Source organism: Sinocyclocheilus grahami, unplaced genomic scaffold (assembly GCF_001515645.1).
Source record: "Sinocyclocheilus grahami isolate Dianchi unplaced genomic scaffold, SAMN03320097.WGS_v1.1 scaffold383.1, whole genome shotgun sequence".
Taxonomy (NCBI): domain Eukaryota; kingdom Metazoa; phylum Chordata; class Actinopteri; order Cypriniformes; family Cyprinidae; genus Sinocyclocheilus; species Sinocyclocheilus grahami.
The window spans coordinates 1,516,394-1,535,187 of NW_015505562.1; the positions used below are offsets into that span (position 1 = coordinate 1,516,394).

The 18,794-nt window shown below is 36.3% G+C and overlaps 1 protein-coding gene across 1 annotated transcript in view; it reads left to right on the forward strand.

Annotated features, from left to right (window-relative positions):
* The window catches only part of dgkh (diacylglycerol kinase, eta), an 83,006-nt gene extending 68,484 nt beyond the window's left edge, over positions 1 to 14,522 (forward strand). The window contains exons 20-30 of the mRNA XM_016231093.1: positions 1 to 111; positions 213 to 309; positions 1,288 to 1,395; positions 3,554 to 3,667; positions 3,756 to 3,890; positions 5,202 to 5,468; positions 5,832 to 5,924; positions 6,918 to 7,037; positions 8,529 to 8,654; positions 13,889 to 13,971; positions 14,384 to 14,522. Of these exons, the coding sequence (XP_016086579.1) occupies positions 1 to 111; positions 213 to 309; positions 1,288 to 1,395; positions 3,554 to 3,667; positions 3,756 to 3,890; positions 5,202 to 5,468; positions 5,832 to 5,924; positions 6,918 to 7,037; positions 8,529 to 8,654; positions 13,889 to 13,971; positions 14,384 to 14,522 (1,393 nt within the window). The remainder of the gene's footprint in view (positions 112 to 212; positions 310 to 1,287; positions 1,396 to 3,553; positions 3,668 to 3,755; positions 3,891 to 5,201; positions 5,469 to 5,831; positions 5,925 to 6,917; positions 7,038 to 8,528; positions 8,655 to 13,888; positions 13,972 to 14,383) is intronic.
* The last annotated feature ends 4,272 nt before the right edge of the window (positions 14,523 to 18,794 follow it).

Consider the following 18,794-nt stretch of genomic DNA (forward strand, 5'->3'; position numbering starts at 1 on the left):
AGAGGGCTATTTGGAGAAGTGTGTGATGAATAACTACTTTGGGATTGGGTTGGATGCAAAGATCTCACTGGAGTTCAACAACAAGCGAGAGGAGCACCCAGAGAAATGCAGGTAGTTCAGGATATCAGCATAGTCTTATTTCATATACTGCATTTACCAAAACACCACTTACTAGGACTCAACGGTTGACTAGTACTTCTTTCACCATCCAGAAGTCGCACTAAAAACATGATGTGGTATGGAGTTCTGGGGACGAAAGAGCTTCTGCAGCGGACCTACAAGAACTTGGAGCAGAAAGTTCAGCTGGAGGTGAGACGAATGAAAGCCATTTACCACTAATAAAGAAAAAAAAAATATATATATATATATTTATTAATATATATATATATATTTTTTATAAATACATATATATGAAAATTCAGGTAACACTAATACCACAATTTGAGACTGAATAAAGCATTAAACATTAAATGAGCATAACTATTAAATAAATAATAATAAAAAATAAAAAAGCAAGATACATATTAATAGGTTGTAACTATTATTTCACATAAATAAAAAACAAAATATTAGTCTGATCATTTGTTTGTTCAATAACTTGGTAACAGGGTTGAAAAATATGTACAAAAAATTGGATCTAAATGATGGTACATCATGAATGTTACAATACAGTATATGAAATGTTCTCTTGTTTCTTTTAACAGGACAAGTTGTGCACTAACAGGGTTGACATTTGATGTTGTAAAGTACTTTTATGTTAAATAATAGTTTATCTTACATATCTAGTACAGTGGTACTCAACCCCCTTCATTGTCCCATATTCTAAGGCCCCATGCCCTTTTTCCAGTTGTTTGTGATTTTTTTTACTCACAATTGTGACCTGATAAAATATTTTAGAGCTTGGCATAACTAGAAAAACATTGCCACAGAGATTTTATTAATATACATGTAATGACTTTTCCAGGTCTAGAAATGGCAGTTAAATATTATTATAAGATTCTTGAAAGTTTGGTCTAGTAGTTTTTATTTCCAGGAACAACAGACTTGTGCCTTGATATGTGCTTTAAAAAAACGTAACAGACACTAGTTGCTGCAATATTTGTGGAAAGTGCCAAATGTTGCCAAGCCTGAACAACCAACAAATGGTTTGAATTAACTGATTTAACGACAACAACTGCTGGAACTGAACGTCTGAAGCAGTTGTTGGTCAAACGATTGCATTGGCCGTCGACCGCTGTCCCAGTTTCAAGTTCAGGGCTCCTCATGGCTGTGTGATTGATTCTGCAGTGTGACGGCCAGTACATCCCACTCCCCAGTCTCCAGGGAATCGCTGTGCTGAACATCCCCAGCTATGCCGGGGGAACCAACTTCTGGGGCGGCACCAAAGAGGATGACGTAAGTCATGTTGCTAGAGGTCATGAGGGGCTTTTCTTATCAAACAGCATTTAGATCCTGGCTCTGAGCTGTTCAGCCCTTAGATGTCAGTTAAAGGGATAATTCACCCAAAAAATTTTTTTTGATGTTTATCTGCTAACCCCCAGGGCATCCAAGATGTAGGTGACTTTGTTTCTTCAGTAGAACACAAATAAAGATTTTTAACTCAAACCGTTGCAGTCTGTGTGTGTCATATAATGGAAGTCAATGGGAATCATGGCTTTTGAGAGTCAAAAACGTTTTTTACCTCTGATGCACTGCAATGTCCGAACTGTCCTGAGTGCGTTCTCAAACGCGTCTTCTTCTTCTTCTTGCGTAACGGCGGATCGCAGACTTATAAGTGCATTACCGCCACCTATCTCTCAAATGGACCATTGACACACCTAATTGAGATTGTTGATAAGAGTGTCAATGATCCATTTCAGACATTGCAGTGCATCAGAGGTAAAAAACGATATAAATACTGTTCAGTTTCTTGCACAGAGCGATCGTTTCGTGTCTTTACACATCAATGTATCGTCACGAGCCGCAGAGTTTAATTTGGTTTTGTTTTGTTTGTGTATGTTTTTTTGACTCTCAAAGCCGTGATTCCATTGACTTCCATTATATGACTGACAGACTGCAACAGTTTGTGTTCAAAATCTTTATTTGTGTTCTACTGAAGAAACAAAGTCACCTACATCTTGGATGCCCTGGGGATAAGCAGATAACCATCAAATTTTCATTTTTGGGTGAACTATCCCTTTAAGAGTTGAAATATGACACCATGTAGAGAGGAAATTATGTAGAGTTGTTTAATTAAGAGGATGAGCAGGCCCTGTGTTGACTCATGTTGTTTAACGTGCAGCTGGCTCTGAACAAAACCTTTTGAACCCAGAGTGACACGGGTCTTTGTTCGCAACAAGTGGCCTATGCCAAAAGGCCACTTGTTGTGAACAAAGACCCTGGTTTGTTTTAGCTTCACAGGGCCTCGTTCAGAATGAGGTTACCTCCGGACACAAGGTCTGGTTACAGAAGGGCAGAGTGCAGAAGATGCTTAGATGCCTGTGATCTTGGACAGGACAGTCGAGGACTCCGTTGAGTAGCATTTTTAGAAATGGAAGAGAGTTTAACACTGTAAAGTCTGACATATGAAATAATAGTCTGAAAAATATGTTTTGTTTCTAGTGGAATTGTTTATTGAGCCTTTAGACAATCTAAGAATAAATAAATAAATATATAAAGTTTGCTTACATCATGCTTTTATGACTCATAAAGTATAATGTAGTAAGAATATGGAGCTCACACTCGAGGAGGAAAAAAAAAAAATACTCTGTTTCATTCAGATGCCCAAACTGAACAAAAATATGAAATTTGTTGCAGATGTTGTTATATATATATATGCCCAAAAAGTAAAATGAAATGTTGATAGCTTGTAATGCAAATCGATGAAAGCTTTATAACAGTATAGCAGACAGCTTAAATACTGTAAAATGCTTTTAAATATCTGTTGTCACTCTATATCTCCCAATAATATGTCTTAGTAAGGTTATATTTAAATGTTCAGTTTTATGTCAAAGTCTGTAGTTTTTATTATGAAGGCAAAACATATAATGCAGGGCAATACATTGATAATTGAGAGATACAAATAAATGTTCTTCAAAAGCTTCAAAATGTTTGCTCATATTATAATATGATTTTTCTAAAAAATGATGTATGGATAATCAAGTAAAGTTGATTTATCAAGTTAAGTATCTTAACTTGCATCTTGAAATATTACTTATAATGTAAAAGTTATTCTTATTATAAAAATCAGTAAATATTTCACAGCAAAAACACATGTACCAAGACCTGAAAGGGAACATTTTTACGATTATAATAAAATGTCTTTTACTTGCTAAAAATATAAACCATCAATCAGATGACAGAAAGCATGTAGTAGATTGTGTACAAGAGTTAAATCTAAATTTTGATAAGAGGCCTTAGAAATGTGTGTATCAAATATGATTGGCTTTATAGAGTTAATAGTTTTTTAGGAGAAATTGTTTTGTTTTGTGAATCTTGAGGGTGAGTCTGTAAGGAGCCCCCTTGTGGTGGTGAACTATTTTTACCATTATTGTTTTTTTGTCTTTTTGTGCAGATATTTTGTGCCCCTTCATTTGATGATAAAATTTTGGAAGTGGTCGCTGTGTTTGGTAGTATGCAGATGGCTGTCTCAAGGGTGATCAAACTGCAGCATCACCGTATTGCACAGGTAAACACACCTCACACATGAATGACACAGATCTGTAAAGGATGTGAATAATGGTGATAGAGTGTGTAACTCACCTCATCCCTCCCAGTGTCGCACGGTGAAGATCACCATCCTGGGAGATGAAGGAATGCCGGTCCAGGTGGATGGAGAAGCCTGGATTCAGCCTCCTGGAGTCATCAAGATTCAGCACAAGAACCGGGCCCAGATGCTGACAAGAGACCGCGTGAGTGTTTCTAGGGAAGAATCGTGATTTGGGGAATTTATTTCCACAATATTACCATAAAACAGGGGATTAGAACAGTTTTAATGAATAATTTGTCCAAAATGGCTTCATTAACACTAATGTTCAACAGTCTGAGATCCTTAAGATTTTTAATGTTGTTGAAGGAAGTCTCTTCTGCTCAGTAAGACTGTGTTAATTTGATCAAATATACAGTAAAACAGTAATATTGTGAAATATTACATTTAAAATTATTATTTTCTTCAATTAATCTTAATTTTAATATTAATTAATCTTCAATTGCACGCACAAAATGCAATTGCACGCACAAAAATGCGATTAAAGCTGCCTTAAAACTATCCATGCATGTAATATATTTTATATGAGTCACATTTAAGAACATGTCTCTGAAATGGTTTTCAAAACTGCCCTGGAGCAGCCCAGCACTGTCTCACTCATCTAAAACACCCGATTTAACTCGTCAGCTCATCAATAGATACTTTAAGACCTGAAGTGGGTCAGAAAAGGTATGTCAGAGCCGCATCACGTTCAGCAGCGGCAGCTCGTAAAGAAATAACAGCCAAAACAACCTAATAACCAGCTGCTGTGATGTCTATGTTAAATCAAAAGACAAAGAAAATAAGAGGAAAAAAAATAACTTTTATAGCTTTAAGGATTCATCTATATTTAATTTAGAATTTAGTGTTTGATAACTTCAATTTCAATTTCTGTATATTTCTGCTGAAGGGCACAGGTAAATATGACATTTATTATAATGGGTTTATGTGAAGATTGTTTTAAGTTCACTTAAATTAGAAGTTATTTTAACTAAGTTAGTAAGTCTAATAAATGTTCAAATTGATAGCTCTTTAAAAAAAAATCTTATTGACCCCAAACTTTTGAACCGTAATGTTTGCATATGTGGTTTTGTTGAGTATCATATTTGATACATCAGGCTTTTATGGTTCATAATATATTATGATATAGTGAGAACATGGAGCTCTTATTCGAAGAGGAAATACCACCTAAATGTTTATTCAGAGGCCCAAACTGAGCAAAAATACATTTGGTGCAGATGTTATTATTTATATGGTCAAAAGGTAGGCTGAAATTCTGTTTGTAATGTAAATCAATTAGATTTTTATAACACTGTAGAAGACAACTATATAAATATCAGTTGCCACTCTATATCTTCCAGTTATATGTCTTAGTAAGTAAGATGGTTTATAAGTGTCAATATGTGTAACTTTGCTAAACACTGGCTGTAAAACTCGTTATCATTTAAAAGAGTCTTGTATTTGTTTTTCAATAAAGGCATTTGAAAACACGCTTAAGTCTTGGGAGGATAAACTGAAATACGACAAGCCTCCGCTGAGGCCGCCCCTGTATCCTCAGCACTCTGTGGATCTGGCCACAGAGGAGGAGGCCACGCTCATCCAGATGTGCGCTCGAGCCGCAGAGGATCTCATCACCAGGATCTGCGAGGCTGCCAAAAACTACCAACTCCTCGAGCAGGAGCTGGCCCACGCCGTCAACGCCTCCTCACACGCCATCAACAAAACACACCCCAAGTTCCCCGAGGTGAGCAATGCCAGCACTGAAGGACCGTTCACACCAATGAGTTATCATCATTCATCCTCTATACTATTACAAAAACCTACTTTGTCTCCAAATCACACAATTCTAATCTGGGTTTGGTGTGAAAGAGTTCAAAGTTCTATACTGATTTTTATTTTCCAAAGCACATATAATCAGTCTCAGAGCACGTGATAGTTTTGTATGAAAATCGTTTTGCGTTATCATTAAAAACCGGTGCCTCTTTTGAAAAAATGAATGGTATTTTTACTTCAGGAAGCCAACTATTGTGCTCTGTTGTCCTCATAGTTCAAATAAGTCACATAATTCTGAGTAAATTCTCACGTCTGATTCATCTGTTCTCCTCAGAGCCTGACCAGAAACACTGCCATTGAGGTGGGCAGCACCGTGAAGGCCCTGCACAATGAGACCGAGTTGCTGCTAGTAGGACGAGTTCCATTGGTGAGTTGATTTAATGCTTTTAAGCTCATTTTCATTCACCTTTTCCAAGACATAAATGTTAATGGTTCTGCAAAGCAGGTCCCCATAAGGAAGAATAATCACATATGAGATCTTTTTAACATCTCCATTATTTCTCTTAAATTCTCAGTGCATTATTTGCACTGAGATGCAGAGCAAATGGAGTCTTACATCTGTTTTTTACATCTATGTTGAAAGCATTTTAGAAGAAGCATCTAATACAAAGCTTATACTTGGATGGAGTACATTTTCAGCAAATTTTCATTTTTGTGTACACTACTCCTTTAAATGAAACATAATTGACTATAATAACAGTCTTAAAGTGATAGTTCACCCAAAAATGAAAATTTGATGTTTATCTGCTTACCCCCAGGGTATCCAAGATGTAGGTGACTTTGTTTCTTCAGTAGAACACAAATAAAGATTTTTAACGCAAACCGTTTAAGTCTGTCAGTCATATAATGGAAGTGAATGGGAATCACGTGAGAGTCAAAAAAACATACACAAACAAAACCAAATTAAACTCTGCGGCTCGTGACGATAGATTGATGTGTAAAGACACAAAACGATCGGTCTGTGCAAGAAACTGAACAGTATTTATAACGTTTTTTACCTCTGATGCACTGCAATGTCTGAACTGTCCTGAGCGTGTCCTCGACTGTCCCAGCGTGTGACACGTCTTCTTCTTCTTCTTGCTTTACGGTGGATCGCAGTCAGACTGCAACGGTTTGAGTTAAAAAATCTTTATTTGTGTTCTACTGAAGAAACAAACTCACCTATATCTTGGATGCCCTGGGGGTAAGCAGATAAACATCACATTTGTATTTTTGGGTGAACTATCCCTTTATAAACTTTAAAGCAATACAATTTTCCCTCACCAGAATGACCATGCCAGATGCGTATGGCTATAGTAGTCCACAAAAAAAAACTTGAGGCTTTGATTCATTGACTCAGTCTGTGAGTTTATTTCTCTAGCAACTGGACCCTCCGCATGAAGAGCTGCTGTCCAGTGCCCTGCAGAGCGTTGAGGTTGAGCTGGGAAAGCTGGCTGAGATCCCCTGGCTCTACCACATCTTACAGCCCAATGACGAGGAGGTGAGCACATCCTGCAGAAACCGAGGGAAGCAGAAAAATAGCTCCCTTGAAGCTTGTTCCCTACAGGATAGTTTTCGGAAACATGCTGACATCATTTATTCACCCTCATGTCATTACAAACCTGGTTAACTTTCTTTTTTCTGTAAAACACTAAACCATGTGTACAGTGAAAGTCAGTGGGGTCAAATGTTGTTTGAACTTGATGTTCTTTCAAATATCTTTTATTTGTGAAGATATTCCTTTGTTCTATTAAAAATAAATATCATTTTTAAATTGGAAATGTGTATTTTACACATTAATATCATCCTTAATAATGCCAATAATAATAACAAAAAATAAAAATATTAAAATATGCTTAATATACCCAAGATAATTGAGTTTTTATGTATTTTTTTATGTTTTTCTTGATTTCATATTAGCAGGTGAAAAAGCTTCATTTAAGTTTTAGCCTCCAAAAATTGGCAAAATGGGTGTATTATTATTATTATTATTATTATCATCATCATCAGTATTAGTATTATTATCAATGTATATTTTACACATTAATATCATCCTTAATAATGCTAATAATAATAATAGTAATAATGAAAATAAATAAAAATATATATACTTAATGTACCCAGGATAATTTTGTTTTTGTTTTTAGTGTTTTTCTTGATTTCATATTAGAAGGTATGCTCCAAAAATGCGCAAAATATGTGTGTTATTATTATCATTCAATTCATTAATTAATTTTAATTAATAATAATAACAATAATACAAATATATTAGTGCAGATTTGATGGCACTAACCTCGAGCGACGAATTCTTCCTGGAGCTGTCTGCACTTAAAAAAAACAAATCTTTGTTGAAACAGTCCAGATTCCTGAGGACAGTGCATACTTAGTACATACTACTCTGGTAGTGATGATGGCAAAGGGATCAAAGTAGGCTCTCCGCCTGTTTACAAAATATAATCAGTCATATTCTTTGACATTTTCAGGCATGTTTAATGTCATAACAGATTTGCATACGTCCACACTCTTAAACTGAACATAGTTTGGACCTGGCTTTGACGTGTACGCCTGCTGCGGGGATTTAACACGCCATCCACAACAACAGAGTGTTTTGGGACTTTAGGAGCGTTAGGTCGCACAGGCTTCAGCCTCCCATTCCCTCCTCCTCCTCCTCTTCCTCCTCCTCCTCCTCTCTCTCCTGTCTCTGTGTCTGCTCTTAATGGGATGATGGTGGATGTGCCACTGTGATAACCTGCATGCCAGAAACACCTCCGGGTGTGCCAGTGACCTGTTTAACCCTCTCTTTGCCAACTGCTGCCGCCACTTCTCTCTGTGTCTTCTCTTTCCTGTTTGATTTGATTTTGGTCCCCTTTTCCTTTTGTGGTTGTTTTTGACTTGTTCCTCCTCTCGACCTGACCCTGTTTGCTTGTGTCCTGCGAGTGTACGGGGGTTGGACACTGAAGGGGGCTTCTCGCTCTGTACTTGTGTAGTTCAGAGGTGGGGCACTGAGGAGGTGGCCGTCTGGCTGGAGCAGCTCAGCTTGGGAGAATACAAAGAGACCTTCATCCGCCACGACATCCGCGGCTCTGAGCTCCTGCACCTGGAGAGGAGAGACCTCAAGGTATACACACAAACCCCTTTCTGTGCCTCACGATGTCCCTCAGAACAACCGAAACGCTCTTTCTCTGTCCATCTCGCTCTTTGACTCTCTCTCTGTCCTCTTACCTGTCACCCTGTTTGCTATTTTGTGCTGCACTGCTCTGCTTGGCTTCCTCTGTGCAAGTGTCGTTCGGGTCTCCGAATACTTACACGACTAACCACCTGACGCACGTAGGGTTATTTTAAGTCGGCTAGACTCTGAAGATGTGGTTGTGTGATGGGCAGCTGCACAACGACATGCCTGTGTTTGTGTAGCTCATGAGTACAGTCAACATGTTTATGTGTGTGTGTGATTCGGGGAGCGCTTTGAGCAAATCAGGCCCTGTTTACACCTGCTAGGAACATGCGGAAATGATTGTGAGGGGAAGATCTCGAATTTCTTGAGTGCTTACGCTACCGTTCAAAAGTTTGGGGTCTGTGAGATTTTTAAAAGAAGTCTTCTTTTAAGAGAAGATTGTGCTCACCAAGGCTGCATTTATTTGATCAAAATACAGTAAAAACTGTAATATTGTGAAATACTATTACAATTTAAAATAACTGTTTTATATTTGAACATATGTGACTCTGAAGGGTCACTTTTTGAAATTGAGATTTATACATCATCTGAAAGTTGAATAAATAAGCTTTCCATTGATGTTAGGATATATGACAATATTTGGTTGCGATACAATTATTTGAAAATCTGGAATCTGCGGGTGCAAAAAAACTAAATATTGAGAAAATCGCATTTAAAGCTGTCCAAATGAAGTTCTTAGCAATGCATATTACTAATCAAAAATTAAGTTTTGGTATTTACGGTAGGAAAGTTACAAAATATCTTCATGGAACATGATCTTTACTTAATATCCTAATGATTTTTGGCATAAAAGAAAAATCTATAATTTTTACCCATACGATGTATTGTTGGCTATTGCTACAAATATACCCCAGCGACTTAAGACTGGTTTTGTGCTCCAGGGTCACATATGTCTTTACTGTCACTTCTGACCAGTCTGACCCCATAACAGTGTTATTTTAGCATAGCTGAGATATACTTATTACAGTTTTATTAATATTTTCAAATTATATATATATACAGTATTTTGAGCATTTTGTGCTCCAGGGTCACATATTTTAAAATTTAATTTATTCCTGTGATTACTCCATTACTCCATTTTTACTGATTATTGATCACTCCATTACTCCATTTTTACTGATTATTGATCACTCCATTACTCCATTTTTACTGATTATTGATCACTCCATTACTCCATTTTTACTGATTATTGATCACTCCATTACTCCATTTTTACTGATTATTGATCACTCCATTACTCCATTTTTACTGATTATTGATCACTCCATTACTCCATTTTTACTGATTATTGATCACTCCATTACTCCAGTCTTCAGTGTCACATGATCCTTCAGAAATCGTTCTAATATGCTGATTTGGAGCTCAAGAAATATTTCTGATTATTGTCAGTTGTGCTGCTTAATATTTTTGTGGAAACCGTAATACTTTGAAACAGAAATCATTATAAATGTCTCTACTGTCAATTTTTTTTTAAAATCAGTTGTATGCATCCTTGCTGAATAAAAGTAAAAAAAAAAAAAAGACTTACTGACCCCAAACTTTTGTTCGAAAGTGTCATTAACTAACTATATCACAGTGTTACTGCATGTTGACAAGGCGGTATACAGTAAAAACAAGTACAGAACATTATTCAACATTTTTGCCAGAAATGTGATGTTTCAATTGCATTATTTTGGTCGAGAAACTATTTCAGATGTGTTTCACATGATTTTCACACATTTATTCACTAAATGCATTATTTGTGTCATTGTAAATCCGTGTATCATTCGATCATTCGTTTTTTGATTTAATATTGAAAGTAGAAAAATTAGAAAACGGCTCCTATTTCGTTTTTTAGTTTTTCTCCAAAAAACGAGAAACGAGAATTCAGCTTAAATTGTCGTTTTTCATTCATGGGTGGAAAAATGAATAAACAGCTTGAATATTTGATTTCTACATGTGGGCGGGAATTAAACGCCCCTTTCTGCTGATTGGTCAGCCGAAGATCAAACCGTGCCTTCATCAGTTCTTCTGCAGTATCATGCAGCAGAATAATAGTCCTCCACTGCTGCAGTTGTATGGATTCTTAACGCATTTATTGCAACTACATTTCATCTTTTTTCATCAAACAAACAGGCTAATGAATAGCTCGACACAACTCATACCGGGGCAGAGTCTAGGCAGGGCTTTCTTCTGTGTAGATATAAATTGGCATGGCAGGGTATGATATGACAGATGTCATAGCCTACCCTGCTCACCCAGTAAGTCTGTTTGTTTAATTAAGAAATTAATTCAAGAAATATTTCTGATTATTGTCAGTTGTGCTGCTTAATATTTTTGTGGAAACCGTAATACTTTGAAACAGAAATCATTATAAATGTCTCTACTGTCAATTTTTTTTAAAATCAGTTGTATGCATCCTTGCTGAATAAAAGTAAAAAAAAAAAAAAGACTTACTGACCCCAAACTTTTGTTCGATAGTGTCATTAACTAACTATATCACAGTGTTACTGCATGTTGACAAGGCGGTATACAGTAAAAACAAGTACAGAACATTATTCAACATTTTTGCCAGAAATGTGATGTTTCAATTGCATTATTTTGGTCGAGAAACTATTTCAGATGTGTTTCACATGATTTTCACACATTTATTCACTAAATGCATTATTTGTGTCATTGTAAATCCGTGTATCATTCGATCATTCGTTTTTTGATTTAATATTAAATTTAAACTGAAATTTCATTTCTCGTTTTTTGGAAAAAAAACGAAAAAGGAGCCGTTTTCTCATTTTTCTATTTTCAATATTAAATCAAAAAACGAATGATCGAATGATACACGGATTATTGTATATGACAGTCGTTCTCAACTGGTGTCTCGTGACACAAACAGTGGCAGGTCTGAAATGCAAATTTAAAAACTCATATAACAATGCATAGTGAGAATAGGAAATATCAACTTTGTAAGATAGGAGAAAACACCAGCAAAACCAGTTGAGAACTATAATATAATATATAAACTTTTTGTGATCAAATCCCAAAACCGACTCCATTTACATCTGTTTAGTGTTGTTCGTTTGTGATCAGATCTTGTGAGACTGATGCAATTATGAGATATAAACAGGACCTCACTTACAACATTTTATTGGTTCTAGCTGTATAGTGGAGCTATGTTAAACAATGAAACTGTCTAGGATTATCACTTGAATGGTCCAATATATTAAACAGTTTAGCACAGTGATAGATCACTATAAACATCCTGGCCAGAAACTCAATGACGCTTTCATGTGTACTTGTTGAAGTAATAAATATATCATAATAAATTCAATAAAGGTGCTATAAATGCTCGTGGATCACACCTCCCAGTGTTGAAGAATTACATAAAGGGTTGGTGAAAGCAGCTCAGTGTTGTGTAGTGAACATGTGTGAGATGCTCTGGTCACACTTCTTTTCACAAACACTAGTGAACCTTGGACTGTGCCATTTTTTACGCCTCTGTTATGTCCCCCCATTTCAAACGCCCCTGCCATTTATCTGGTGGTCTAACCTCATTCTGTCTTTAGGGATGTCCTCAAACATACTTTGAAAACTTATTTGGGACATAAATAGATCTGAGTGTTTCAGCTGTGAACCAATCAAGCTCAAATTCAGCAGTATTGTGACATTTGCATTGTTTTAACCCGAGGTTAACCTGGGTTGTTGTGTTTCCTTAACTATTGATCAACTGATATTGGTGTTGTAATGGCCGATGCTGATAGAAATATCTAGAGAGCAGAGTGGACGGCGACCAATATAATGGCAATATATAATTAAAATAATAGCAGATATAGTACACAAATTGCTTAAATGGAAACTTACTTTAACAAAATGAATCTGTAGCCTATGAGGCATCTGTGTAATGCCTCGTTTAGATTAGCCTGACTGCCACTAGATGTCACGTTTTCTGTGGCTTTATCTCAAACCTACTACACAGATGGTTTTATTACAGTTTGCTCAGGGAGACGCCAGAGTCAGGAATTTCCATAATCATTTTAAATTGACAGTTTGACTGATTATCAGTTTAAAATGATTGTGGAAAAGCCTGACTTTGATTGCATTAAAGTGTATGGTCAATACTGCAAAACATACATTCAAGACTCCTATATATATATATATATATATATATATATATATATATATATATATATATATATATTTTAACTACAAATTAAATAAAAAATAGTCTTACTTAAAGGGTTAACTGTAGCATTCGCTTTTGCCAAAAAGTAGGGAAACTTCACCACCCATAATGCACTGGACTCGATACAACTGTCTGTGAGCAAAAACAACCTATACTTTTCACAAAAGCCCCAGAGCTGTCAGAAGTCCAGCGGATGATGCAGAATGAGGCATTTTACGTTGACTTTTGCTATCAAATAAATGGAATGTCTCGGTGCGAGTGTCACACGGAGAAAGTGTACACGTTGTTCATTTAACATTGTAATACAGATGTGACATTTTCTTCAAATCAAATTGTATTGCGTGGGACATAAAATATTTAAGTGCTATTTTAATATGTGTTTTAATTTTATTACATTTGAACTTTATTTTAAGGTGTCTCTGTTACAATGTAGTTCAACAAATCAGTACGGAGTAATATTAAATAAAACCTGTACTTACTATAGCAGGGTTCCTCAAATCTTGCCCTGGAGGGCCAATGCGCTGCAGAGTTTAGCTCCAACCCTGACCAAACTCAGCTATCTGTGATTTTCTAATGATCCTGAAGACATTGATTAGCTTGCTCAGGTGTGTTTGATTAGGGTTAGAGCTAAACTCTGCAGGAAAGTGGATCTCGTGGGCCAGATTTGAGGATCCCTGTACTATAGCTTTAGGGTTAGGTGATTTAGGATTGGTTGCAAAGACACTAAAATAAAATGCTTTGAAAACACTTGGTTTAAACTTGGGATAAACTGAAGCTTAGTTGGTTTATGATATCAATAGTGCAATAAAAGTGTTTTAATCCGCAAAACAAAAATCCAAAAGAATCAAAGAGTAATTAAATGCAACAACTTATACATACTTTTTTACGTGATCTGAACTCCTGAAGGTGTGAGCTCTGGAAACGCCTCGTTCTGAGTGCACTTCTGTTTGTCTGCTTCCTCTAGGATCTGGGGATCTCGAAGGTGGGTCATATGAAGAGAATTCTCCAGGGAACTAAGGACTTGGCCAAGAGTTCGATGGTGGACCTGTGAGAGACGTCAACACACATTCCGTTCGTGAGCGAAGAGGAGTTGAAGCGGGAGCTCCGGCGTGGGAAACGCTTGGGTGTTGTGGATCTTTGTAGCTTGTAGAAAAGCTAGAAATGTTTGTTTTGGTGCCAAAACGACAAGGATTGTGTCCGAGACTTTTAGCCCCATAGAAAAGCCATTCCTCACTTATCGCATCAACGGCACAATCAGGTATGCAATTCTCATCGTGCACGCGACCTCTGGCCTCTTTAAACAGATTCCAAATCAAGTAGCAGAACAGGACTTCCAAACCGAGAGGAGAGGAGCACACGGCCTCTGAGTAGCTCACTGGCTCTTTGCCTTGCGGTAGATGGCAACAATAGCAGGGCGATGTGATGTGTCAGCAATATTCTGCACTGTTTACATTTTAAGGAGACGGGAAAAAGTCTGCTGGTTTATCGCAATCAAACGGCAATCATCGCAGTGCGGCGGTGCAGTCCAGGAAAGGTCAAAAGGGGTTTCCTTCGCCAGTGACATACTGATGCATGGTATGCTTGCTATATTTGGATAGCTGTTTTACTGCATGATCTGCGTCTTGTTTTTTATTGTACAAACTAACACTTGAACAAGTTTTATATGAATTTAGTATGATGCCATTTGTTACTACTGAAGCATCCCTTTGGTCAAAGTAGACTGCTGATTTATTTCTATTTATCTGTCTGCATGGAAACCTCGTGTCAAAGCAGTGTCATGTGCCATATTTATTGTCATATGAGCTTTATTGGTAAGAAATGTTTTAATCTTACAGTAGGACGTTAGGTAAGTCGGTGAAATAAGTACCAAAGCGAATGTCCCCTGGTTTTTAAAGCGAAAAGAACATTTCAAAAGTTTAATTCCCCCCTCCAAAATGTTTGAAGTATTCATCGAAAATGGTCAAACCTGAAGTGGTTCGGAAAAACATGAACACTGCGACTCTTTGTAGCTTAAAGCATATTATTATACATTAGTTGAAATAGGATTTTTGAATAAGAAATTGCAGTTGACCTGCAACTTTACATAGTTGATATTTACTGAGTTCAGGAACCCAGTGCAAGTTTGATAGGATCATCTACATTTGGTTGGTGGCATTACAGGGTATAAGATATTGTTTGTTTGTTAATATATGCACTGTATATAAGTCTAAACTGTTAACTCCAGTTATGAGTAAAGCCTTTGTATAATAGAACGCTTACATGATATTATCAGATGACACATTTATTTGTGTATAGAGCACCATAACACCTTTGTGAATTATTCTGTTAAGTAATCGCCTTTACACGTTAAGTGCTGTTGTACTCTATGGAAGGTGATATATTGTATTTCTTTTGATTCATTTCTTCTCTACGAAGCTTTATTATGTGAGCTTTTTCCATGGAAAACTAAAAAGATAAACTTCACACACTCTTTTTTTCGGTTTTGGATTAAGGTGGACTTTGGGTCAGACAAATCATGCCATGTTCTCTCCAAAATTCATAAATCTTCCATGAGCAAATTGTTAATCCTGTCTAACCGTGCTTCCAGGATAATTTGCTAGACGGCTGGATGTTTCCTCATACCGACTATAAAACTGTTGTGCCTCTATTTTTTCCGCAAAATGGAAAATTTCGAGCTCGGAGCTTCACGTAGTTCTACATAAGCCAACCCGACCAACAGCGCACACGGGACTCATAACAGTGGATTTTAGGTTTATGTTATATTATAACGTTCCTCGAGAGGGTGTTCGATAACATCTAAGTAGTACTTGATAAATATACAGAGCGAAAGTGAGTAGTGTCGGAAAAGATGTGGTGTTCCCAACCAAGAAATCCAATTCTACCCACAATTTACCTGAAGTGAGAATTCAAACAAATATGGAGGATGAGAACAGACCTGGAGGATGGGGTTTGGTCTGTTGGGTGGAACCGAACGGGATGTTTTTAAAAAGAAAAATACACATTTGAAGAGTTCGTTGAGAGTTTAGGCATTACTATGAAATGATGGGATTAAAAATGAGACGACAGCGTTCATTAATCAATAATAGATTATATTAGTGGTTCTCAACTGGTTTTGCTCCAGGATCTGGATTTTGCGATCAACATCTCATGGCGCCAAACAAGGAAATGTCCTTAAAAGTCATTAATATTATCATGAACTGACAATTTTGTGAATGCGCAAACAGTAAAAGTGTGATTTACACTTTTTATAGCTTGTGTGTTTGTTTTCTAAATGTCAGTGATGGTTTTATGCTCTCGGCAGCCACACAAAACACATTGTGGTCTGCACAAACCATGTTTATTCTTGTTGTAAGTGAACCCGCATTTAATGTAGTTTGGCCTTGTTCATATTGGCATCTGTGCAATACATCTAGTTTCCACCAAATGAAAGACGAACTTAATACCGTCCAGTTTGATTGGGCGCATAATGCTGGACGTACAAAATGAAAAACGAGGAAAACAGTTTCTCCTGTCTTTTAAAAGTTGATAAGCCTATTTATAACTAGACACAACTATACAGTTTAATTGCATTCTAGCTGCTGAGAACCACTGGCGTCCATGATAAAGGCACAACAGTGCAGCCTGCATTTTTCAGAAATCCATTTCATTTGACCGTTGCGGTTTAATTGGCAAACTTAATGTCTCTCACTTCCCGTCTTTTCTCAGTAGTGAGCACCTACTGAGGTTTCAGCGTCTGCCTGTAGGCATTTCAGATTGGCTGTTTAATGGCAGGCCCATGTGAAATCTGCGCCAGCATCCTTGAAGTTTTACACATTCCCTTTCACTTGCGTATTCGTTTAGGAAATATTTGGGCCTTTCAACTACCACTCAGTCTCTGTATAACACATTATTCCTTTTTAAAATCCATTCACAGACATTTTCTCCAAAATCGGTGCAGAAATTGTCACCTGAGCTTAATAACAGGTAAGCGAAAGAAACTAATCTGATAAACATTTGATCTGACAATCAAATGGTGCATTTATAGCAACTGTTTGCGGTTATATAATATCGAAACCTATGTCCACATACCTCCACGCATTCTGAAAAACGACTGAATGTAGGCCTACTGATATGCTTTTCAGATATGCGTTTCTGAGTGACCGCATTACAAAAGGTAATTTCCCCAACTAGCTAAACTCATGACCAAAGACACAAGAATGCTACGAAGCCTGGTTTAATTGGCCTTACATGATCTCTGTTTGACAGCTGTAGCAGATCGACCTTGTATATGGTGCCTCTGTATAGTTCATTTGTTCACAACAGACTCAAATCACACAAGTGCAGTCTTCCTCTCATGCCACACTGAATACATGTGCACATGATCACATGAACCTCAGTTCAGTTCTCAAGCCACCACTGAGTGTTTTTCATTGGATTGTGAGTGACAGTGGGATTCGGCTTCTTGATGATGGTGAACGTAAAGCTGTAAACTGCCTGGTTTTTCAAAAACAAATTCATTTGGGGAATTTGTAGAGCAAGGCAACATATCTTTGACATGATTTATATCCAGTTAAGAGAAGTGCGATGTGAGTTTCATTTGTTTACATTGTGTTTACAATGGCACAGTTTCATTTTTAAGACTACATGTATAGGTATATTTACAATACTTGCATATTTATTAAGGTTAAACAACTGACGTGTATGTGTTTTCACTATTGGGATATAATGTTACGGTAGTCACTTGTATTGATATCTGGATGATTTTGGTAAGTAGTAGCCTAGGTAATTTTTATGACTACTAAGTGACTGTTTTCTGTGCCTTTTTATCGTAGATGCATGGTTAACTATTTATTACAATATGGAGGTCACTGAGATGTGTATTTTTGTATCCTGATTAAATAAGTGTTTCGATTTTGATGTACATTTTGAGGTGGTAAAGCGCTGCCAGTTGATATCTTCCTTCTTCAATAAAATTGAATGCATACACAGTACACTCTGTGTCTTGGATGTTTGACTTATTAATTTGATTTTGTCTTGTAAGTTTCATTAGATATGCATTAACACACCATAGAATTAACACATTGGAATAACAGACATATTTTTCAATAATGCTATATGACATTATAGTAGAGATATAGTAGAAATATTAACCTCACACATATACCTCAGATCTGGAAACTGTACAGTATAGATAGATTTACATATTTTATATAGATTTACATAGTTTACAAATTTATATATATATATATATATGTAATAGAGAGAGAGAACATATTATTTTAATCATTTTAATGTATTATTATATTATTACATAGACTCAATAGAGATATAGTAGAAATATTAACCTCACACATATACCTCAGATCTGGAAACTGTACAGTATAGATAGATTTACATATTTTATATAGATTTACATAGTTTACAAATGTATATATATATATATATGTAATAGAGAGAGAGAACATATTATTTTAATCATTTTAATGTATTATTATATTATTACATAGACTCATGTTTGAGATAGAGACACATCCGGTAGAAAAATGAATGTGAGGAACCACAATAAGAGTACAAATCAGATTTGAATAAGAACCCCATTAATTTTATCTATAGACAAATTGATTTTCAGCAATAAAACGAGTTAAAGAGTTAAGTGATGGTATGCTTCTGTAAAGGTGTGATTTATAGCTTAATTCCCAGTCCAGAACTACATTACCCATAATTCTGAAGAAAGTTCCACCAATCAGAGAAGCCGGTGTTACCATGGAAACAAAATTGCTGTACTTAACTGACATGTCAAATTCTAAAATATAGACTTTGTTCTCATTAGGAAGCGAACTGTAGACTTCACAATTCTCTGGTAAATTCATTACATTGTTTCTATAGCCTGT